General features: G+C 32.9%; 2 protein-coding genes across 5 annotated transcripts; one reads left to right on the forward strand and one right to left on the reverse strand.

The window, feature by feature from the left end:
* Positions 1 to 13: 13 nt before the first annotated feature.
* On the reverse strand, positions 14 to 3,850 carry LOC126809778 (dehydrogenase/reductase SDR family member 7B). The gene is made up of 6 exons (XM_056098528.1): positions 3,820 to 3,850; positions 1,847 to 1,950; positions 1,525 to 1,738; positions 1,103 to 1,198; positions 579 to 731; positions 14 to 257 (listed from the first exon to the last, which is right to left on the reverse strand). Exons 3-6 carry the CDS (start codon positions 1,691 to 1,693, stop codon positions 49 to 51), a joined length of 627 nt encoding a protein of 208 aa, XP_055954503.1. The 5' UTR covers positions 1,694 to 1,738; positions 1,847 to 1,950; positions 3,820 to 3,850; the 3' UTR covers positions 14 to 48.
* Positions 3,802 to 20,976, forward strand: LOC126809777 (ubiquitin carboxyl-terminal hydrolase 22). 4 transcript variants are annotated; one of them, XM_050534540.2, is made up of 13 exons: positions 3,802 to 4,117; positions 5,129 to 5,261; positions 5,521 to 5,643; positions 7,794 to 7,895; positions 9,651 to 9,823; positions 10,517 to 10,688; positions 11,276 to 11,378; positions 11,875 to 11,978; positions 12,369 to 12,426; positions 12,878 to 13,004; positions 13,456 to 13,619; positions 14,007 to 14,156; positions 15,081 to 20,976. In XM_050534540.2, the coding sequence occupies exons 1-13, from the start codon at positions 3,998 to 4,000 to the stop codon at positions 15,121 to 15,123; spliced, it is 1,572 nt and encodes a 523-aa protein (XP_050390497.1). In that variant the 5' UTR covers positions 3,802 to 3,997; the 3' UTR covers positions 15,124 to 20,976. The 4 variants fall into 4 exon arrangements, with proteins under 4 accessions (XP_050390497.1, XP_050390498.1, XP_050390499.1 ...); XM_050534541.2 differs by having other exon boundaries at positions 5,521 to 5,637; XM_050534542.2 differs by having other exon boundaries at positions 3,804 to 4,117; positions 10,517 to 10,664.
* Positions 20,977 to 23,179: the final 2,203 nt, after the last annotated feature.

Below are 23,179 nucleotides of genomic sequence, written 5' to 3' on the forward strand. Positions count from 1 at the left end.
AATGAATAGCAAGGGAGGTAATTCCATTTAACAGTTATACTGATGATTTCATTCTTCGGTGTAATCCTTCTGTCCTTTTCTAGCCCTGGATTTCATTAACCAAAAGAAAACCGATGGAGCTATTGTTCGTAAATAAACAGCTATTTTAGGAGTGATTGATGATAAAATATCATCATTATTCTGATACATGACAGCTTCTAGCACTCGCTGTGCCACATATTCTGGTGTCATACCATTTTCAGTTGTTTTATCCATGACTAAAATGAAATATCAATTAACTTCATAAAACCAAATTAAAAATAATACATGAGATGTGATCACCATTATCCCGTTATTAAGGTCCTGTCACAGAAAAATTCAGGCTTTGTCAGGCACAAAGTTCAAAATGTCAGGTACAACAATAAAGCCATTTTATCCAGGCCTGTGTGAACAATCAATCCGTGTACAGCAATGTAATATGTATGGTCCTTCCCAATAATGTATTGAATTTAGTGGTGTTACACAAATGAGCCCTTTTTCAAGTATCAAACCTTTCTTTTTATTTATAATATATGTGTATTTAATTCTTAAAGACCTACCACCGTATTTGTTGCCATCTCCTGTAACAGCATTTAGTGAAAGGCTTGTTTTTATATAGCCTGGACTAATAACTGACACATTGATATTCTTATCAGCACATTCAGCCCGTAAACAATCACAAAATGCCTGGAATGCATGTTTTGAAGCAGAATCTGAAAAATAAAAGTAAACCGTAATCACATAATTATGCATCTCACAACTTATGCTTTATTTTTATTTAGGATATCTGAATGGAATTGTGAAACAGGCTTAGCCTATGTATAACTCCTCTCCCACAACTAATTGATCAAAACAAAGATGTTACTATTTCAAGTACTAAGTACAAACTTTTTATGTTTGAATATTTTATGGCAACCTCATCATAATCTGTAAGTAACAAAGCACTCCAATAATTTAAGAGATCAGATAACAAAAACTCACACTAAGCCGAGGACCACTTTTACATACTTTTATTCAAAACTTCACCAATTTAACACAAACTCTTTAAATTGCACAAGAATGTAAAAGACACTTTTATACTCACATGCAGACCTATATGGTATAGATATTTTGCCTTGAATACTACTTATACCAACTATATGGCCACCATTACCAGATTCTAACATTCTTGGTAATATACCTGAAACAGAAATCTAGACAATATACTCATTAATAAAATGCAAGTCAGAAATTAAGCGACCTGTCACTGAAATTATCAGGCTTTGTTATGAACAAATCCTCTGGTGCCGTGCAGTTTAATTAAAATAAAAAATTATGTTAGTCTCATAATGATTGAAGTATTGCATATACAAGACATTAAACCCTGTTCCATTCTATTTGTAACATGTTTAAGCTGGGTGGATGGATGACGTCCAAATATTTATATTCAGGCTGGTTTAGGTGATCAATAAGCACAAGTCGTCTATCATTTTTGATATCTTATTTAAATCTTGATTTATCAATTACCTTTTGTTAAAGCCACTTGACCAAAATAATTGACTTGCATAACCTTTTTATCAACTTGTATCGATGTATCTTGTATTCTACCTCTATAGCTAATACCAGCATTATTAATTAGTATATCAACTTGATTATAAAAACTGTAAGCTTCATTAGCAGCTAATGCCGGACTCATCTCATCTTCCAGGTCTAAAGTCACAATTTTTGGTTCATTTTGGCTCTGGAAAAAAAGAAACGTCAAAAAACAGTCAGATGTCCTCAATTTCAATTTTTGAGTTGTAGAACATTTAAAGGACAAATTACAAAAAACTGAAAATGGTTGACTTACTTTAAAGTTAGATATTAAATCTTTTTTTACTTCTGTTAATTTCTCCAAACTTCTTCCTGCTAAGATAACTCGACATCCAGCTTGATGAAAGGCTACTGCACAAGCTATTAAGAGAAAATATGAGTTTTACTTATGTAGCTACTTCAATGCTGTCAATGAAAATATAAGAGAATTATGAAATGAAAAGAAATGGGGTTTAACGTCCTACTGTTCGGCTCCTACACTGGGCTAATGAAGACGGGCATACACCATACAGTGTGCAATGAGGGAAATTTTGCTGGGAAGCGGCGCTACGGCCTACTCTTATATCGAATTCTAACTGCCAAGGGATCTTTTACATGCACGCCAATATGTACACGGGACCTTGGTTGTCCGTCCCATCCGAACGACTAGACAGCTGTCCTTGTCGGGCCCTCCATCCTGCATTACTGACAAGTGGAAACCACACCGGAAAATCTGGATGAACTTCCTCGGTCAATGAAGGGATTGAACACCCGTTTGCTTACTACACATTAACTCATTTCTCTAACATTTTTATGAATTTGAAAAAAAAAATCAGTTCTAAATCTAATTAAGAATATACTAAAATTGTAAATGTACCTTTTCCTAGCCCCGATGTTGAACCTGTAATTAGTACTACTTTATCTTTAATGCTAACTCTTTTTCTGTGTCTTAATATCATGTAAATCAATCCAAGAAGACAGATTGGCCCACCTATAAAACTTCCAGTCACCTGCCACTGCATACTGTGTTATTGAATACCTACTGACCATGAGGTCAAAATATTAAATCATAGAGCAATCAATGTAACTTATAATGTATTTGATACATAGAAAGATATTCAATGTAATTCCTGTAAAGGACTAACCTACAATATGATGTTCTTAAAAAGTGGGAAGCGGCAGTGGCTTAGTGACTAAGACGCTGGCTCACTAGCCAGGACTCGAGTTTGCCCCCAGTGTTGGCCGAGAAAATTTCTCAGGATTTTCCGACATGGTTTCCCCTTGTCAGTTGTGCAGACAGCAAGTCTGACAAGGAACATTGTCTAGTTGTTTGGATGGGATAAAAACCTGAGGTCCGCTGTACACATTGGCATGCACGTAAAAGAGCCCTTGACAGATGGAATTCGAAACAATAGTAAGCTGTAGTGTCATTGTCCAGACAAAATTTTCCTCAAAACACACTGTATGCCCGTCTTCATTACCCCAATCAGCACAGAAAAATAGGACTAAAGATGGGCTTGACTACAACATTTAAGACAAAATGAAAAATTTAAAATTGGCACATGAATTGCGTGCCACAATGTTTTCAAGTACCATTTGTAATGAAGCGACTCGATGAACAAGGCAAAACGTATCCCATAAGTCAATGCGTATGAGCAATGAATACTACCAGTGTAGACTGGAATAACCAGATGCCAAAGACTGCCTTTCAATTTGGACTTGTTGCATATTTTGCCAAACGTAACTGATTAGACATTACAGTAAAACAGAAATGATTGAATGTAAATCAGTTTATGTACATTCATAGTACATTATAATACGCGTTGTGACCCATTTGTGTCAATTTCTAGGTCCGAAAGAATAGAACTATTGCATTGCACATAGTAGTTCATAAAAAAAATTGTTCACTAGTCTCAAAATGATCCCTGGCAAAGGAACACGGTATGTCAGAACCTAATCTGAGCTTTCTGAAAATGCCAGTGATCATTAAAGTTTTATTTTTAATGCCAACGTAGATATATGCATGTCATACATTTGCCCATTTTATTATGGCCTTGCAAAAACAAAACAAAATGAAAGTAGCTTTGTAAGCTATTTCTCTTGTCGAAGTAACTGGCTGATTTAGACAAATACTTTTATATATATTTGATGATATAGGTTTTAACGATTTTATGCTTCTTTCAACTGCTTACAAATAATTTATCATGAATTAAATGGGATTCTTATAGCAGACGAAATTACGTCGTTTACCGTAGTTGCTGGTTGTTAAACCGGAAACGGAACTCGGGATTCAAATGCGCAGACTGCTTTCAATTCTTTAAACAATGCGCATAACCTTTGTTGAATCGCATGAAACTTCACAATTTCAGTCCCAACCAAAAGAATTAGTGATGAAGTTTTTGCCGGTCCTATACATGAGGGGTGGAAGATGAGTGTTCATGGCTGCCAGCACTTAAGTGCCTTTAAAGCAGCCAAAGGAACCGATCCTTTCCGCATAATTTATTCTTACTTTATCGTTTGTCCCTCAGCTGACGCACGGCGGATAAAGGTAAGTAAAAATGATGAATGAAATAATGAATGCGAAAACTAAAAAAAAAAGCAGCCAGTCCAATCAAAAACAAAAAGAAGGTCATCTGAACACGTCTTGGCAACTGTTTTGATCCGTTGTCGTGGGTTAATTTTATATTGTGCTTTCGTTTTTTGAGAACTCAATTTGAAGGATGATATTGGCCCACAAAATAAAATCAAATTCACCCAGTCTATTTCAACAACAAAATATGATGGGTCGAAATGAAAGATAATAAAGGTAGGGCCCTAACCTGAATGATGTCATTATTGTTTCCCATCCATTGAAAATAACTTAAATATTCTTGAAACAAAGGAAATGTTGATAAAAATAAAAAGACTATTTCAGTTTTTATTTACAGGTGATGCAGGAAGTGAAAGTTTCCACTATTGTCTGGGTAGGAACAAAAATAAGGGAATGAAAACAAAAACCATACACCGCACATATTTGAAGAGGCATTTGTACTTTATCAAGAAAATGGTGTTATATTTAGTAACATAAATGTCTAAATTTCTAATAATCTAAAATTTGTTATCGACAGTGATTACAAAATTGACATTACCTTTCAGATCTCACAAAATCCTGTAGTCATCATAACTAAATATAATTCTCTGACAATAGCTTCTGAAAGAATTAGCTTTTATTAAAAGCCAAACACGGGCACCTGTAAATCTCTTTGGTCTTTGTCATTCATCAACAAATTTCAACTAGTAGGTGTCACAAAAAACAAGAATATTCAGTATTCTGTCGAGTTAATAGATCAAATTTTCACATAGTACATAACACATCATATCTAATAATGTATAGTCAAATCACAGGAGAACCTTTTGGGCAGATTTGGTTCCTAATCAGACTTGGATTCTGTGAAAAGCTGAAGATAGAAATGAAATCGTTTTAACGTCCTACTTTTCTGCAACTATGACTGAAGATAAATGAAGGTTAGAGAGTTACCACAAACTAAATTCACCACATATATTTTATTTTTATTTTCAGGCAAAGTCATGTGTTTGCCATACCTGTCGACAGCCCACCCTTAGACTTCATGCTTGTATGTACTGTATATATTTTGGGTGTTACGGTGCTAAACATATTCATGAACATGCCAAGGGCAAGAAACATAACTTGGGTAAGAAGATTATCGAAAAATAACAAAGTGAAACAATAGATAAATAGTTCCAATTTCATTAAATATGGAATTGGAAGCAGGATGGATACTTCTCAAAATTCGTGAAATACAGTTTTTGTCTAAATTTGTTGATGTGTAAAAAGAGTTAAGATGTCGGTCAACTTTTCTCATGTCTAAGCACAGCTAATTGTTTAATTACTTGACGGTTTCTATATTTTGTGAATATGTAAATTACTATATATATTATGTATTATTTCAGCTATTGATTTAACATATGGGACTGTAATATGTTTTTCCTGTGAAGATTATGTTTATGATAAAGATTTAGAGGATATTGCCAGATCATTTAGCCAAAAGCCATCTCTAAATCTTGTCAGTGAGTGTAAGCAGCTTTACAATGGTTAACTACAAATGTATTGCTTTTTTTTACTTTATTAATTGCTCAATTCATAAATCAATTTTAAAGAGGCATCACTTTCAGCAAGAAGGTCAATGTAATTCATTTTATGTGAAATTGCATTTAAATATACATTATGCAAGAGCAAAATCTGATTATTGCAAGTCTTAATTTAGGCTTCAGATGTTATAGAAATTATAAATTAGATCTTTATTTAAACAAGCCCAAAATCAACTCTGTAGACCCACGGATGGCTCGGTTACAGCTCGGATTTAAATAGGATTTCACTTATTAATTAATTCAAATATGGCGCATCCTGATGAGAATACGTCAGTTAGATCGAGGCTAAATGATAGTGTAATTAGTGAGGCCGCTGTAGAGCGTTTCCGCATGCCATTGAAAACTTTACTTGATAATCAAGATATGTAGGTGGAGTTAACGCCTGTCAATCAAACGATCAGCCAAGGTGAAGGCACATTTCACTACCATTTCTAGTCAAATATTACAACGATGATAACTATGTTCAGAATAAAGTAATTTGACTGAAATTTTCAATATATTCTTCTTTCATCATCTACTTTTGAACTGTTATAGCAAGAATGGCCAATTCTCTATAAAAATCTCCCATAATGTATCTTTAAGATAACTAACAACTCGCCTAATTATTTAAGGTCCCAAGCAGTAAATCAGGGCTTTCACTTCAAAATTTTTAACATATTTTGTTTACATCAGTTTATCAAGATATTGTTGTTTTTTTTAAATAGCTACATATTTAAGTGATTTTTCACATAAAAATTCTGATTTTAACTGTGTACCGTGTTTTAAGTTTAACATCTTTGAAATTCGAATTTCGTGGCATGTTAATTTACTGACAGGTAACCTTGCCAAGCGGTGAATTTCACTGCCAGTCAGTCGGGGGGGGGGTTGGGTGATCTAGTGGTTTAATGCGTGCTTGTGAAACGTAAGGTCTGTCATTGAGTCAAATGGCGTGGTTTTGATTCCCCACTTGTACATGACAAAGTGTAGGATCGCCTGTCTAACCTCATGGGTCTTCCCCAGGTCCTGCGGTTTCCTCCCACTGCTAAAGACCCCTATGCACAAGTGAATTATTCAAATAAAATTGAACCATATGTTATTCTCGAAATGACCTAGTTTGTGTCGTGTGGACATTAAACACCATTTCTCTCTCTATCGAGAACAATTTATTGAAAACCACTAGAATGCTTCAATCTGTTTGGAATCTCTTTTAAATCACATCAAATCGAAAATATTTTTTTCAACCAACATGCAAAGATCCTGTAAGAAAATTTTGCTAATTTTCATGTAAACTGGACTGGTGCTGTAAAATGGATTGATATTCCTTATACTGGATGACAAAGTATATCAAACTGAATTCAAAGTCCATAAAATTGAAAATATGTGTCAATTCAATTGGTAGCTTTTTTAACATTAGTTCTTCAAATATTGTAGAATGATGGCACTCCTATTGTGCTTTTCCTTCAGCAACTTGTTTAATTTAGATTTATTTTGGAAGACAGTCCTTTAGTAGCACTGTGACTGGTATTATTGCAATAATATGGTTATAAAATCATATTCTCTTGAATGCCCTAAAGTTGCAATTTCATATTTTTAAGTTATATTTTTAAAATTTATTAAAATAAAGCCTTAAAATAGATGGTATCTATAAACACTCCTACCTTTTTAAAGAATAATCCTTTTAATCACTATTGCCAGTTGAGAAATTGGCAATAATATCATTTTCATCTTCAAATTCAAACGTTTGAAGATAACTACATGGTGGAGAATAGAAAACAAGGGGGGTAATTGGGAGGTAATTGTGTTATTATTTCCGGTGTAAATGAGTTTTAAGTGTGAGAATGACACCTATGATCATATAATAGTGAGTTGACAACCTATTGAGCAAAAGACATAGAAATAATTATGTTTTGACTTTCTTAGAAAATATGAAATTGTAACTTTAATGAATTGAACAAGCACTGTTTACATTTTTGGTAGATATGACCACAAAAAAATACCATCCTGGCGAAATATCTTGGTCTTAGGTTTAGCCTGGGATTCTTGATATGAACAATTTGAATAGACAATACCTGATTTAATACATTTTCTGAGTTTAGATCTAAAAGACCCATTTTCTTCTTGGGAACCATCAGAAGATGAATTACAACTTTTGAAGAAAAATCCAAAGAGAAGAAAGGTTGATGCCAAATCTACAGTTGGTTAGTACCAAATAAACTATTTACCTTTTAATTATGTGGGGCCGGGTCACCATTTCATTACGCGGTGCCTGGACACACACACAAGATAAACTCTCTGTGGGACCCAGTTGTTCCCTTCTTTAATAGAACAAACTGTCTGTGAGACCCGGTTGTTCCCTTCTTTTATTAGAACCGGGTTGAAATAGGCTCAGTAAATAGTGACCATAGTTACAAGTATAGAATGTTTATTACCTGGCATTGCGACCTTGAAATAGCAATGGGCAAAGGAAGCGGATAACTGATGTCCAGTTACACAATGTTTAAATGAGGAAAGGCAAAGATCTGTGTTGGAAATAAGGATTGAAAGAAATAGATCATCAAAATTTCATGATATATTTAAAGGGGCATTATGTAAGGTTTTGATAAATAGCTGGCCGTTCTTGCTATAAGTGGGGACCACGTGGCTAAGTGGGTAAGGCGCTGGCTCGCTAGCCTGGAGGTCGGGTGTTTGATCCCTGCATTGGCCGAGAAAGTTCATCCAGATTTTCCGTCGTGGTTCCCCCTTGTCAGTGATGCAGAACGGAGGGCCTGACAAGGACAGCTGTCTAGTACTTCGGATGAGACGAAAAACCGAGGTCCCGTGTATACATTGGAATGCACGTAAAAGATCCCTTGGCAGTTGGAATTCGATATAAGAGTAGGCGATAGTGCCGCTGCCCGGGCAAAATTTCCCTCATAGCACACTGTATGGCATATGCCCGTCTTCATTAGCCCAGGTTAGGAGCAGAACAGTAGGACGTTAAACCCCATTTCATTTCATTTCATTTCTTGCTATAAGTATAATATTTCAAACAAGGGACTCGAAGAACAAGGCTAGACATATTCCACAAGTCCTGTCAAACGGTGATGGAGAGCATGCGCAATAAATACTTTTGGTGTAGACTGGAATAACCAGGCGCTAGAGATTGTCATTCGATTGAGGCCAATCAGTCTAAAGATTTCAATACGAACGAACTAGTCATTGACACTTCGGATAACCAGGTCTTCATAACTACTCTTATATATTTTAAAAATAGATAATGCAAAATGAATATATGGAAAATTTCATTCAAATTACTTTATTTTGAGCTGAGCTAAGTTATCAATTGTTTGCATTTAGTAACTGGATGAGAATAACACATGACACAATTATATGGAATACAAGTTACTTGAAGAGTTTATTTAGCGACATTTCAATGAGAGTTCTCCCGTCTTTATCAAGCAAAGAATGACAACCATGGTACACTGAAGATGTATATACAAAATATGGAACAAAGACAAACATCTATACATGTATACAATCAGAGACAATCATTTGGAAACCATCAAAAGGGTGGGAAGCCCTTATATCAGTGTACCTTTTTTGCGCGGAACTGTGGGTAGACATTAGCGGCAATAGAAATCAATACAAAGCAAAAGCAGATAAAAAATACATGGCGGTCGCTATTTGGTTAATCGAATGACTGGCGTAATCGGGTCAAATGTCGCTTGCTTGGTACCTGACGTCATAGAATGTGAACTCCCACTATAACTTGTTAGATCTACATGTAGTGTAGGCCATCGAAAGTATAAAAAACGAAACGAAATATAGATCTATTTTTTAATTAGATTGAGAAAAACCAATAATGAAATTTCAAACCTAGTCTTGATTCATTCCAACTGATTGAAGTCAAATATAATTTTAAGATTTATCTGCTCTTGATCCGTTATATAATTATATTTATGTATTTTCTTCAGGGTTACGAGGATTAATCAATTTAGGAAATACATGTTTTATGAACTGTATTGTTCAAGCCCTCACTCACACTCCAATATTACGGGATTTTTTTCTTGCTGATCGCCATACTTGCCAAATGCCTGGAGAATCCAAACAGTGCCTTGTGTGCGAAATGGCACGACTCTTTCAGGAAGTAAGTTATTGTTTATTTTATTAATTTTATCTTTCCCAATCACAGAAATTCAGGGTTTAAGTTGGACTAAAAATTTATGGAGGACTTAAAGTCACCCAGCTTGAATATCAGAGATACTTCTGGAATATTAGGGGACTTCAATAAAACTGTCAACAAAAGTCATTGCATGTTGCATAAATAAACAAACGTGTATAAAAACTTCATTGTAATTTGTTAATATACAAACTGGATAACTGAATCCTAACAAATGCATAGATGCGCCGATTATTTTAAGCAGAAGTCAAATGTGTTTTCAGTTAACCCATATTCTGTACATTGGAATGCTCTACACAATAAAAAATCTTGCAGTTCTGTGTGGACTTTGAACTCTACTGATTGTGGTTTGGTTATTGATTATAAGTGTATCGCTGATTGCTATTCACATTATGAATGTAAAAACATTTGGCCAGGCTTGTTGAGATTGTTCATTTGGGTATAGTAAGTGCAGGAGGACCACACTACTCGTAAAACAAAACTGATAAGACAAACTTGCAGACAAGACAAATTACACAGACATTGCAACAAATATCAAATCAAGGGAATGGTGCCCTACCGAATTTTATCATTTTTGCATCATAAATTATGAAATTATGTCACTCATTTCCTAAAATAACCTCTGGATGGATTATAATATTTTATTGTATTTTTTTGTAGTTTTATTCAGGTGTATGTACACCACATATACCCTATAGACTGCTGCACCTAGTGTGGACCAATGCTCGACATTTGGCAGGATATGAACAACAAGATGCTCATGAATTTCTTATTGCAGCTTTAGATGTACTACATAGACATTGCAAAGGTATTGCAGCTAATTTTCACTTGGGTATATATTTCATTTACTGTTCATTTTCCTATTAACCAAGCTTTTGATATACATCTACTAGTAACTTGCCTAATCCAACAGAATTAGTGAAATAGATGCTAAATTCAAGCACTCACGGTCGTTCTGGATTTAGATGAAGAGAGGCCCTATGCTATTCCACTTATGAGGCCGCTCCAAACCCTCCACTCTTGTGACTAGTGGAGATGAGAGTGTGTTTTAAACACAATTGAACAAAGCCGAGGATAATGGCAGATATCTAAGACCACAGTGCATATAAGAATGACTTATGACAGTGTCAAAAATATTAAACAGCTGAATCTTCAGGTCATAGGCTTCAGCCTACCAAGCCTTTAGATAAATCCAGCTTTTTCTCACAGAGGTGATAACATGCGATTCATTATTTGAAAATTAACCAAGCTTGATCTTGGCCACATATTAATTGCATTCAACTTATCCTGTGTGTAGAACACAGAATGGTTATTTCATCTTATTCATTGTAACGTACATCATATAATAAAGTAATATATATATATATATATGATAAAGAGATGTTTGACGCCTAGTTGTTATATATTGTACTATTTTAGGTACTAATGGTATGAGTTGCAGTAATCCTCATCTGTGTAATTGTATTATAGACCAAATATTTACTGGTGGACTTCAGTCAGATGTTACATGTAAGCAGTGCAAGTAAGTATATTAACTACCTAATTGATAGATTTATATTCAGACTTGAATATACTGTATTATATTTAAAATGGTGCTGTATATACCATATAAGATTGACCATAATACTGTATTGATTGACCATAATACTGTATTAGATTGACCATAATACTGTATTAGATTGACCATAAAACTGTATTTGATTAACCATAATACTTTATTTGATTGACCATAATACTTTATTTGATTGACCATAATACTGTATTAGATTGACCATAATACTATATTACATTGACCATATTACTGTATTTGATTAACCATAATACTTTATTTGATTGACCATAATACTGTATTAGATTGACCATAATACTATATTACATTGACCATATTACTGTATTACATTGAGTATAGTATTCTATTAGACTGAGCGGTGCTGTATTAGATTGAGTATATAGGAGATTAAGGTAAGAGCGCTGAATACCCGGTGCTGGTAGTTGATGTATATCTTGTTTTATTTCAGTAATGTATCTACCACTATTGATCCTATATGGGATATATCATTAGATCTTGGTCCAGGTCCACCTGCCTTTAGCTCACACTCCACTCCATCCCCAGGGGGAACAGGCAAGTTGTACCATTTTATCTCTTTAACACAAGTCTTCAGAAAATTTGTTTTAAATAGGCTTAAAACAAGTGAATAGTCTTGATCATTTAGTTTCATAGTCTTGTAAACTATTGTAGAAAACTTCAAATTAAGCAGAATTATCTTCTATTACATTATTTGATGTCGTAAACATTGACATTTGCTGCTATTGTTTTACAGACTGTAACCATTGACATTAGTACACATTTAAATACACGCTGCTATAGTGTTACAACCGGTAATCATAGCCATTGCCAGCTTTTATTTTTTCTAAACATGAATTTCGAAAGGGTTCTTTGTACTGACCAGCTGTCAGATTTTCGAAATGTCATGTCGTTCAAAGTGTTTAATTATAACATTTTTTCTACTAGGTTTTACAAACAGCCCAGGGAACTATGAACCTACCTCACTTTTAGAGTGTCTAAAACGGTAATATCCTCTTCTCTTCCTCACTACAGTTGTAATGAACATTCAAATTTACAAATATTAATCACGAAAGCTAAAAGCTGAAAACTACCTTAAAGCAAATATGAGTCTATAAACGGTTCAGTATTTACAAAGATATGATGAATTGAAAATTTTGCAACATTCTTGATTATCTGAAGGTGATATTAACAGGCCCGCACCACCTGTAATTGTTGGGTAAAATATTTTGATTAGATCCTTGTGAATCCATTATCCATTGTTGATATTTTGGTGGTTTTATTCCTAATGTTAAATAATCAATTTGAGGACATTTTGATAGGGAGTAAACTGTGAAAATTTAGACATTCATCCGAAAAAAGAAATGACAATCAGCAACTTTAATAACATAACATGGTTAATGCTGTATCAAAATTTCACATTTGTTGTATTATGTATGCATCATATTTTTTTTTAGCTTCACACGACCAGAACATTTAGGAAGCTCAGCTAAAATTAAATGTGGTAAATGTCAATGTTATCAGGAATCAACTAAACAATTAACAATGAAGAAATTACCAGTAGTGGCCTGTTTTCATCTCAAGGTATTGTCTTCAATACATCTGTTCACACTTTATTTGTAATAGAAATGTTCTGTATTTAAGGTACTGTCTGCTCTAATAAATACTCACCTGTTCATTAGTTGTTGCAGGACAGACAGCCTAACAAGGACAGCTGTCTAGTCGTTCGGATGGGACAAGAAAATGAGATCCCGTGTACAAATTGGTGTGCATGTAATAGATTCCTTGACAGTTGGAATTCGATATAAGCGTAGGCAGTAGTGCCACTGTCCGGGCAAAATTTCCCTCATAGCACACTGTATGGTGTATGCCCGTTTTCATTATCCCAGATTAGGAGCAGAACAGTAGGACGTTAAACCCCATTTCATTTCATTAGTTGATGCCCTGTACTTCCGATTAATTTTCACTTGTTAAGCACATTATTTTGCCTTCGTTCTCAGTTAAATACATTTTTGTATTTTTATGTATTTTACAGAGATTTGAGCATTCCACAGGTTACCATAAAAAGATCTCAACTTTTGTATCATTCCCCGATGAGTTAGACATGACACCGTTCATGTCCTCCTCAAGAAATGACAACAATGGTTTTTCAAATCAAATTATACAGGATATGCCCACAAGTCTTTCATGTGATAATAAGTAAGTACAGCATGTCCACTTCAAAAATTCAAAGCAATACTTTGATTGCTTCTATTCTGAATAGTCAGGGGAGTGGGGGTGATTGAACTAACGCATGTGCCTTAGATGATAAGGTCTGCCATTGAGTCAGTCAAGTGGTGTTGTGTATGTGCTGAGGAGTAGAGTCGCTGCCCTACCTCATGGGTTTTCTCTGGTTTCCCGCAGAGCTAAAGTCCCTATGGGAAAGCAAGGTTCGTAGGCTTCCTGGAAATCCTGGAATGTCATGGAATTCTACCTATGCAAATTTCAGGCCTGGAAGACCTGGAATTTGAGTATTTGACCATGGAAAGTCATGGAATTATTCAACCAATCTGTCTGAACAGTGAATAAAATGATTATTTTTTTCAGATATTCTTTGTTTGCTGTAGTAAATCACTGTGGTACTATAGAAGTTGGTCACTATACTTGTTATATACGCTTACATAAGGATCAATGGTTTAAATGTGATGATCATATGATAACTAAAGCAACTATAACAGAAGTTCTCAATAGTGAAGGGTAAGTAATAATTACCCTTTGTTACTTAGACCATCTCAAACTGCCCTAACTAGACTGTCCCATACCACCCTGTCACATGCACAGCTGTGGCACCTGCACGGACTTGTAAATAGACTTATAATACAGAAAGCTATTTACATTTTTCATGCAGTTTCATGCAGTCTTAGGAATAGCAGTTTTGGTCTGTAGAATTAAGTTGTAATCCAACACAACAAGCATGCATTACTGTGTCACTTATCTGTGACAGAATTCCTAAGTTTTTAGTCGAATACTCTCACATTAAATTTTTCTTGAGATTATATTGTTTTAGTGATGGCTGTATGTACACCATTGAAACAGGGAGTCCCGATGGCTCAGTAAGACATTGGCTGAAGGTCCTGTGTTCGGTCCCAGTGTTGACAGAGAAAGTTATTTGTGATTTTCCGACCTGGTTCCCCCTTGTCAGGAGTACAGACCAAAAGGCCTAGCAAGGGACAATGTATAGTTGTTTGGATGTAAATAACAGTCCTGGTACACATTGGCATGCCTGTAAAAGAACTCTTGACAGTTGGAATTCAAAATAAGAATAGGCCATAGTTCCGCTGTTCTAGCAAAATTTCCCTCATAGCACAATGCATGGCATAGGCTCGTCTTCATTAGCCCAGTCAGGGCCGAAAAGTAGGACGTTCCATTGAAACAATTTAGAGATGATTTGATCTGAGAAATTTTTAATTAACAAAAGGCCTATCTATGTGTGTAGAAAGATCCATAAAGTCATCTTTAACAATTTATGAGGCATGCTCCTGAAATAAAGCATGGTTGGAAAGATGGATGGATGGACTTAGCCCATTTCATTATCTTTCCCTTAACATCTTAACAAACACAGAATAAAAAAGAAAGAGACTCCTGTAGATATTAAGTGTTGATATATTATTTATTTTACAGATATCTACTCTTCTACCATAAACAGATTTTAGAGTATGAATGACAAATGGTGATACATAGACTACGATATCCTTGCTCAAATCATCATTAATTAAAATATCAGGTTCTATCATGACATTATCATGACATAATACCAACATATTACCAGTATTATATCATCCCTCCTCTTATATTTATTATAATATAGCTTCACATTTCAACTTGACCAATATTCACCATTACAATTCAAATTCAATCTATATATCCAATGATTCAAAGTGGCATTTATTAAGTTCAGATTTGGAATTTAATTGCACAGATGGCTGGTTATCATTAAACTTTAACAATTTGATTAAATATTCACAATACAAACCACACTTCAAATCCACTCTAAAAGTATGGATTCCAGTGATTCAAAATGGCATTCACTTAGTTGAAATTTGGATTTGAATTGCCTTAAGTTGGACGGCCGTGTTGGTTATGAACTAAACTGTAAAATATTCACCATCGAAAACAAATTCACTCAAAAATATCCAGTGATTCAAAGTGGCATTCATTAAGTTGAAATTTGGATTTTAATTTACTGGATGGATGGATGATTATGGATTAACTGAAATAAAACAGACTATTTGTACAATTTCTTGTTTCAAGTTCTTACAAAATACAACACCGACAACTAGCTAATAGTTATTTATTTTTTTTTCAAAATTCACTTAAAGATAGAACTGCCAAGACTATCCTTAAAATTATTTTTGTTTCCTCAAATCCTACCTATGTTGTAAACTATGGCTCAGTTGAACAGTTTATTTTTTATACGCCAACAAGTTTTTGTGGTTGAATTTTGTCATCACGACACCCATGTTGGTCATTCTATTAACAGGTTCATTTTCAAAATTATTTTTTTGTAATTTGATGTTCTCGGCTAAAAAAAAGCTTATAAAAATATGTTCTTTGAATTGTTGGCCCATGACATCAATACACTCTACAGGTCAAATTAATCAAGGGTCGGTCAGGTTATTACAGGAAACAAAGATATTTTTATTGATGGCCTATTATATCATTTTGTATAGTGAGTATGTATACATAAATATCAGTGATTTCGTATTAAGACATAAATTCCTATTTATTATTTTTTGATTGTAAGAGTCAGCTATGCTTTTCTGAATTGATTTAAGATCTGATAAAGCATGTAAATTACTTATATTATTTATTAGTCTAAATAAATTATTCATGCTTGATTGTAAAATAGCTAGAAAGCTGATATTCTTTTAGAAAACTCCAAAAAATGCTGGCACTGATCATATTTCTGATCTGGTCATGTGCTTAGATTCAGGTTTTCATATAATTTATAAATGATTGTCTTTCATATTTCATCTTGTTATAATACAAGCAATTACTTATAATTGTTATTTCTCATAAAACCCAAAGACCAAATTTTGATTAATTTTCTCTTTTAAGTTTTATATTTAAGTTTAAAATCAAAATGTTACCTCACCAATCATATAATGCCTTTACAAGGTTGCAAGGTCAGAGTTTATAAGGTTATTTTCTGTTGGTATCTAATGTTGTTAACAGTGTCTTCCTGCAGTGTTCTATGTTTATTATTAACAGGGTATATATGTCTTGTTGTAATAGTGATAGTTTGTCATAATCTACATCATTTTGTCTCCTTTAATATTCATGAATACATTAAAAAATTGGATTAATATTCATGAATGCATTAAAAAAATTGGTTGAATATTCATGAATACATTTTTAAAAAACCTATTGATATCAACATGAATAACTGTAAAAAAATAAATTGATATTCGAACTGAGTATATTCCATTCATGAATATTATTAACAAATTTAAATTTATATTCAAGAAAAACTATAAACCTAAATTAATATTCCATATTCCATTCATGAATATATTATAAAATTGAAAATGATATTCAGAAAAAAAATAAAAAAAAATACATTGATATTGTGTGAATGTTGACTAATAATTTTAAAAAACGGCTATTCATTACTTTCTGATTTTTTTTTAAAACAAAATATTTTTACATGCAACTAATGAATTTTTCTTGAGTAAAACTGCTAGATATACATGTGAATAATTTTCTAGAAAAGAACATATGAATAAATATTTTAAGTATATAAACTAATAGAGGGTTGATATATGGGCATGTGGTATAAGTTTATGACTGTCTTATTTTGATTTTGTAAAAATAGTTGGTGTGTATTTAGAATGTTCGTGTTGATCATGACATCATAAAATAATATACACACAATATTAGCCTGATGTTCTTTCCTCTATATTCTCTTGATTGTAGATATTTGAATTTTTTGGAATTAGATACAATGATTTATATTTAACAGTTTTCGATGACAAATGACCAAAATATGTCATGGGTTACAACTGTTAAATAAATCTTGAGGGATTTTGATATTTTCTCGGTGATTTATGCATGTTTAAAATACAGATGTGATGTCATTCTTTGATGTTGGCTCACCATTATTAATTATGGTACAGACACTTTGCCAATCATATGAGATGACAGTCACATGATGATTTCATAGAAATGCTAGTACTTCATAGTGTAGTCTGTATTAAAGTTTAAATGTCTTGAGCAAGATATTTTGTAATAAGTTATTACACATCAATCACAGGCATTTTTCTGCAATGTGCTTTATACTAAGTTTATAGTAAATATTGAGAATTGTACTCTAGTTTCTTTTATAAAACTAAAATGTAATGCTTCCAAAAAACAGTTAGCCCTTCATTAAACTGGTGACCGGTAACCTGCCCTTCACTGGTGACTTGTCCTTCATTAAACTGGTGATATGCCCTTCATTGGTGACCTGCCCTTCATTAAACTGGTGACCTGCCCTTCATTAAACTGGTGACCTGTACTTCATTAAACTGGTGACCTTTAAAACTCTTTAATACATTTCTAATGAATTTAATTTATCCATCTTAGTCTCATATGCTATGATTTTGAATGCTGATTGATTATATATGTATGTAGAATGATTTTGTAGATATTAGCTAGTCTAATATATTATTTTGTATATAAGAGTTAACATATCATTGTATATGTTCTTGAGTTTTTTTTCTAGTAATTTTTTTTTTCTAGATTTTAATGTACAATTATTATAAGTCACAGAAATATTTATATTGTTGACTTATAATAATTACCACTTACAGTCTTTAGAAAGTGCTATTTTTGTATATGTTCATCTTTTTTTTTTTTAAACCTTTTTTTTTCTATCCACTAATAAATGTTACTTGAGTAAAAAGAATATGAAAATGGAATTATTTGGAAAGAAATTTACTTACGGATGTTATGTATTGTATAGACTTGTGTAACTATTTGACAAGATCCGATTTCTAAGGGACTGCTAAATGTGAATTTTAAACATCTGTATCTCTGTTGTAAATTGGCAGAGTTTGTCTAAAATTTAACTGTAATGTCAATCCCAATAAATCAAAAATTGTAGGCAGTAACTCATCTATCCTTGTAAAATTTTCATTATGGCACACCACATGTTTTTATTTGCCTCTGTTCATTAGCATGGTTGATCCAGAAAAGTTTGACTCTAAATCCCATTTCATTTCGATCGGTGGAAATATTTAAACTGATAGTGTCTCTTAATTTGGTGACACTATTCACAATTTACACACAGCTTGCTATAAATTTTATATTCAGTTATTGTTCATAATTTCTGTATACTAACAATATTGAAAGATAAGTAATATTTATTAGTGGCTAAAAGTAATGGATATTGTGTTGTGATGTTATCAAGTAGGTTCAACTCTACTTAATTCTGAAAATAAAAAAAAGGTAACTAAACATTGTTAGAAAAAAAAAAATGTAATATTGTTTCCATACTTGTTACTGGTTATTTTGTAAGACTTAATTTATTTTTTCAGTAACAATTGTATGCTTGTTATTTATTCAAAATGAAATTATGATGGATGATGGGTATGATGATGCTGATGTTATTGAAGTAATAAGTGATATTTTTGTTAGTTTTATGTAATGTCACGAGTCGAACTGTTTGTTTATAATTATATGATGGAATACATAGGCAACATACATACATAAAGAACAATTATTATCTTTGAATAGTATAATGGGGACACATTCTTGTTAAAATAATAAAAGTCGAGCCAAATTGCTATATGCTAAGTGAACATTGGACGATTTCAGTTTTTCAAACAAGCAAAAAAAGGTTTTTGAAAATTTATCACAGAAACAAAGATTTCGTTTTTTAGGTTTAATTAAAGACCAGTTAATCTTCAGTGTGTGCTAGGCTTTAGTTTTAACTTCAAATTGTTAAACATTTATAGATGATATTTACCTTTAACTAAATCTAGAGGGCTATGATTCATCATGAAAATAAATGAAGAAATGTTTTGTTTATATGGAGTCCTGGTTATTGTGATGTTTGATCTCGTAACTCGAAGTAGCCTCCTCCTTTACTGTTAGATATTAATGATTATTGTCCTGTTTTAATGAATGGTATCTTATCTTACGAGAAAATGTGATCGTTTTGTACATGAAATTTTTCTCTTGATTTTGTTCTGTTGTTTTGCAGTGGCAAAAAGAACAAAATCAAAGTTCATTGATTTCTGACTGCTTTATGTGTTATATTGCTCAAATAAACTAAAAATTAAAACAAAGTTAAAAGTTCTGATGTGTGGCTGATGAAATATATTATATTGTTACAATGAATTATTTGCAAGCATTTTAAAGCACATCGAAGTTTGCTGACTATGCAGATACAAAATGAGGGGTATGAAAGCCTAAAGATACAAACTGTTTTGCTGGTATTTTCTTAAGATACAAACAATTTCCTATTAATACATTAAAATACAAACTTTTGCTTATTTAGTACAATGCAGTTCTTGTTCTTAATTGATTTTACATGTAATATGGCAGAACATATGGGTCTCAGTTCACAGAAATTCATAATCCTCATGATTCATGAAGAATAGAAACAAAATTTTCCTTCACTAACCAAGTTCGGTGCAGAAAAGTAGAATATTAAACCCCATTTAATTGCATTTCACCAATTTATTCTATCTAAATGGTTTCTTAATTCCCTCTGTGTTACCATTGTCTTTAACAACTAGAAGAAAAATATAATGTGACGAATTGAACAACCTTTCCAATTAAGTAAGTTGGAAGTTTGAAATGTAGATACATGTACTTGAAAATTTACTGAAAGTGGAAAACCAAACCAGCATTATAAGCAATATGGAACAGAAGTGGAAAACCAAACCCCTATTATGCACTGAGGGCCAGAATCTTAGTGGTGATTATATATTTCTGAGAACAGAAATGCCCATGTTCTGTTCATATTGTTACTGTAATCTTCATTTACAGTCATCTAGTCGTAAGAGGCTATAATTAAATATATTATGAATAGATATGCCTCAGTCATTATTATTACTTATAACTATCAATATATAGGTGTGTCAGTTTATTATGTTGACGTGATAATATACTACAATGATATATCAAAGGTTAATTGTATGAAAATATATGTGAGAATTCATCTCTTCCAATTTTACTAAAGCTGTTTTTTTTTCAACAAATCCAATCGCTTTGTCCCATTTTCTGTATTCTGACCGATATGAAATCTAAAATGGTTGGATTTGTGGGGAACAAAAGTTATTTTTTTTCTATTAAAGAGACATAAAACTGAGAGATATTTTTTCAGTATTCAGTTAGCTTTAAACATGGCCTGTATACTAGGATTACTAGGAATGATTTATATTTACTTGTATTGATATCTGCTGGAGCAGTTTAAAGCTGTATTTCAAACTTTTTCATATGTTAAATATGTTGTTGTGAGCAGCTTGCAGTGACTGTGATGTAGTGAGAGAGAATAATAATAATAAAAAAAAATGTTATTGATTTGCAATATGTGATTGTTATTTATTTGTACAATGCATTTTCGGAACAATAGTTCAACATATTAATTCAATGGTTAAAAAGTCGGTGGAAAAACATAAAAGAATTGATTTCACTACCTTGAAAATTCTAATCTGAATTGATCAAATCATATTTCTCAGATAACAGACCCTATGACTGAGGGTTCAGTTGCAGACTTCTAATCATCTAATGTGTGTCCTGAGGAATCCTAAGTGTATGAAATTGTACTATATGTTAATCCCAAAATAACCTAGTTTAGTGGATGTTAAACCCAATTTCTCTATCTGATGATATCTATGCCTCCAACACAGATACAGATATTTTAGTCCAAAAGTGCTTGTACATGACGAGCAGTAGGTTCGCCTGTCCAACCTCGTGGGTTTTCCCCAGGTGCTCCGGTTTACTCCCACTGCTAAAGACCCCTACGTGCAAGTGAATTATTGAAATAAAATTGAACCATATGTTACTCTCAAAGAAATGTTTTCCCAGTAAGTTTCAAACATTCATGAGTCACTTTTTTGTTTGTTTGTTTGGGTTTTTTTTGTAAATGGATTTGTCTCCCTTTATACATGCTTGGCTTTAATAAAGACGCACTTTCAACTGGATCCATCAGAAATATATTTTAGGGTATTTATTTTATATAATGAAATCCGTATTATCTCTTCGTAGTTTACTTATTATTAGACCAACGTTATGTGGTCATTGTGTTTCATGAGCTAGTTGTTTGATGTGCAGAATTGTCCAGAGGCATTAAAATATTAAATTATATTCACAACGTATTTACCGATGTAATAAACATACATATAAAATTTTATTAATCATGGCCCCCTCTCAAAAACACACATTGTTCCGATCCTCTCGTAATTCGTCCAAAGATGACAAGAAAACTAAAGCTAAATCAGGAAACATAAATTGTGTTGCCATTCGATAACTTCAAATTATAAATTCGCAAGGAATCTGGATAGATCTACAACTCTTGGCCGTCGGAACCAAATAATTTGCCAATATGTGTTCATTAGTTTAAAAATTGGAGTAGCCGTTATATTCATAAAAAATGGGGATCAATTTGCATGTACACGTGAACTTCATGTCTGCATATTCCAAACAGAATCTGTGTCTATAGTAAAAATAATATCTTTATCCAGTAGCGGATTATCAGTGAGGCTGCAGCCTCAGGCCCAAAGATTTTGTAAAACAAATTTTTTTAGACTTGTCTGATACGATTAAAAACGCATAGACAATGAATGTTAGGGGGTGGGGTTTAGGCCCAACGGGAATCAACATAGGCCCTGACCCGAAATTAATTAGGCCCACGCCATTTTAAATAGGCCCTATTGTTTGGAGATCTGATCTTATTTTTTAAACGTAGGCCTACAATGTACGCTAAATCCTTGTAAGTTTTCGGTTATGTCTTGCTTAATATATTGTATCCACGTGACGTCATATATGGGCATATAAAATTACATTACGTTTTTAATGTTAGCAACTACCTTGGCTCTAACTTTAAAAAATAAATAGGCCCTCCAGCAACTGCCGCCTCAGGCCTTGGTGGAGCTTAATCCGCCACTGTCTTTATAACGCATGGGCCATATCCAGCTCCAACAATGAGCAGTACTTTGAAGTTATGGCGGTTGTAAATTGTACCTCCGTATAGCTCAAGTTTAAGGTCAATTATCCATTTCTTTATTTAGATTTAACAAACGTAATTGCCGAAATGTGTTCTTCATATAAAATAACAATAAAACAAAGAACCTAGGTTAGACACCATCTCCAGGTCGATGTTCGTAGATAGAAATAATGAATTATCCACAAAGTAAAATTTAACATGTTATTTTTAGATTAAAAATTAAAAACACTTATATGGATATACTACTTCTGAATTTATTAACATGCTACGTTTCGATACACAAAAATGTGGTGCAATATATAGTTAACATTAATTAAGAATTAACAAGATGAGAGAAGTAATAATATGGATAAACAATTACAAAGGATTAACAAATTGAAAGATTGTAATGTATTGATAACAATTAGAAATTATTTGAATTTAGCAGATCAAACTAAAAATTATAAGAGATTAACGAGATGAGAGCTAGCAATATATAGATAACAATTAAACTCTAATTCAGAAGTAGTATATCCATATGTGGTTTTTATTTGTGAAATCTACCTCTATATGTCTTATAAGGATT

This window comes from Patella vulgata, chromosome 2, assembly GCF_932274485.2.
Source record: "Patella vulgata chromosome 2, xgPatVulg1.2, whole genome shotgun sequence".
In the NCBI taxonomy this organism is placed as follows: Eukaryota; Metazoa; Mollusca; class Gastropoda; family Patellidae; genus Patella; species Patella vulgata.

Coding starts and splice junctions, on each gene's coding strand:
- LOC126809777 (XM_050534540.2), top strand. CDS start 3,998: ATGAGTGTTCATGGCTGCCAGCACTTAAGTGCCTTTAAAGCAGCCAAA. Junction 5,644..7,793: donor TCTAAATCTTGTCAGTGAGT/GTAAGCAGCTTT, acceptor TTCTGAGTTTAG/ATCTAAAAGACCCATTTTCT. Junction 13,005..13,455: donor TGGCCTGTTTTCATCTCAAG/GTATTGTCTTCA, acceptor TGTATTTTACAG/AGATTTGAGCATTCCACAGG.
- LOC126809778 (XM_056098528.1), bottom strand. CDS start 1,693: ATGAGTCCGGCATTAGCTGCTAATGAAGCTTACAGTTTTTATAATCAA. Junction 732..1,102: donor TATACCATATAGGTCTGCAT/GTGAGTATAAAA, acceptor TTTATTTTTCAG/ATTCTGCTTCAAAACATGCA. Junction 258..578: donor AGATGGCAACAAATACGGTG/GTAGGTCTTTAA, acceptor ATTTCATTTTAG/TCATGGATAAAACAACTGAA.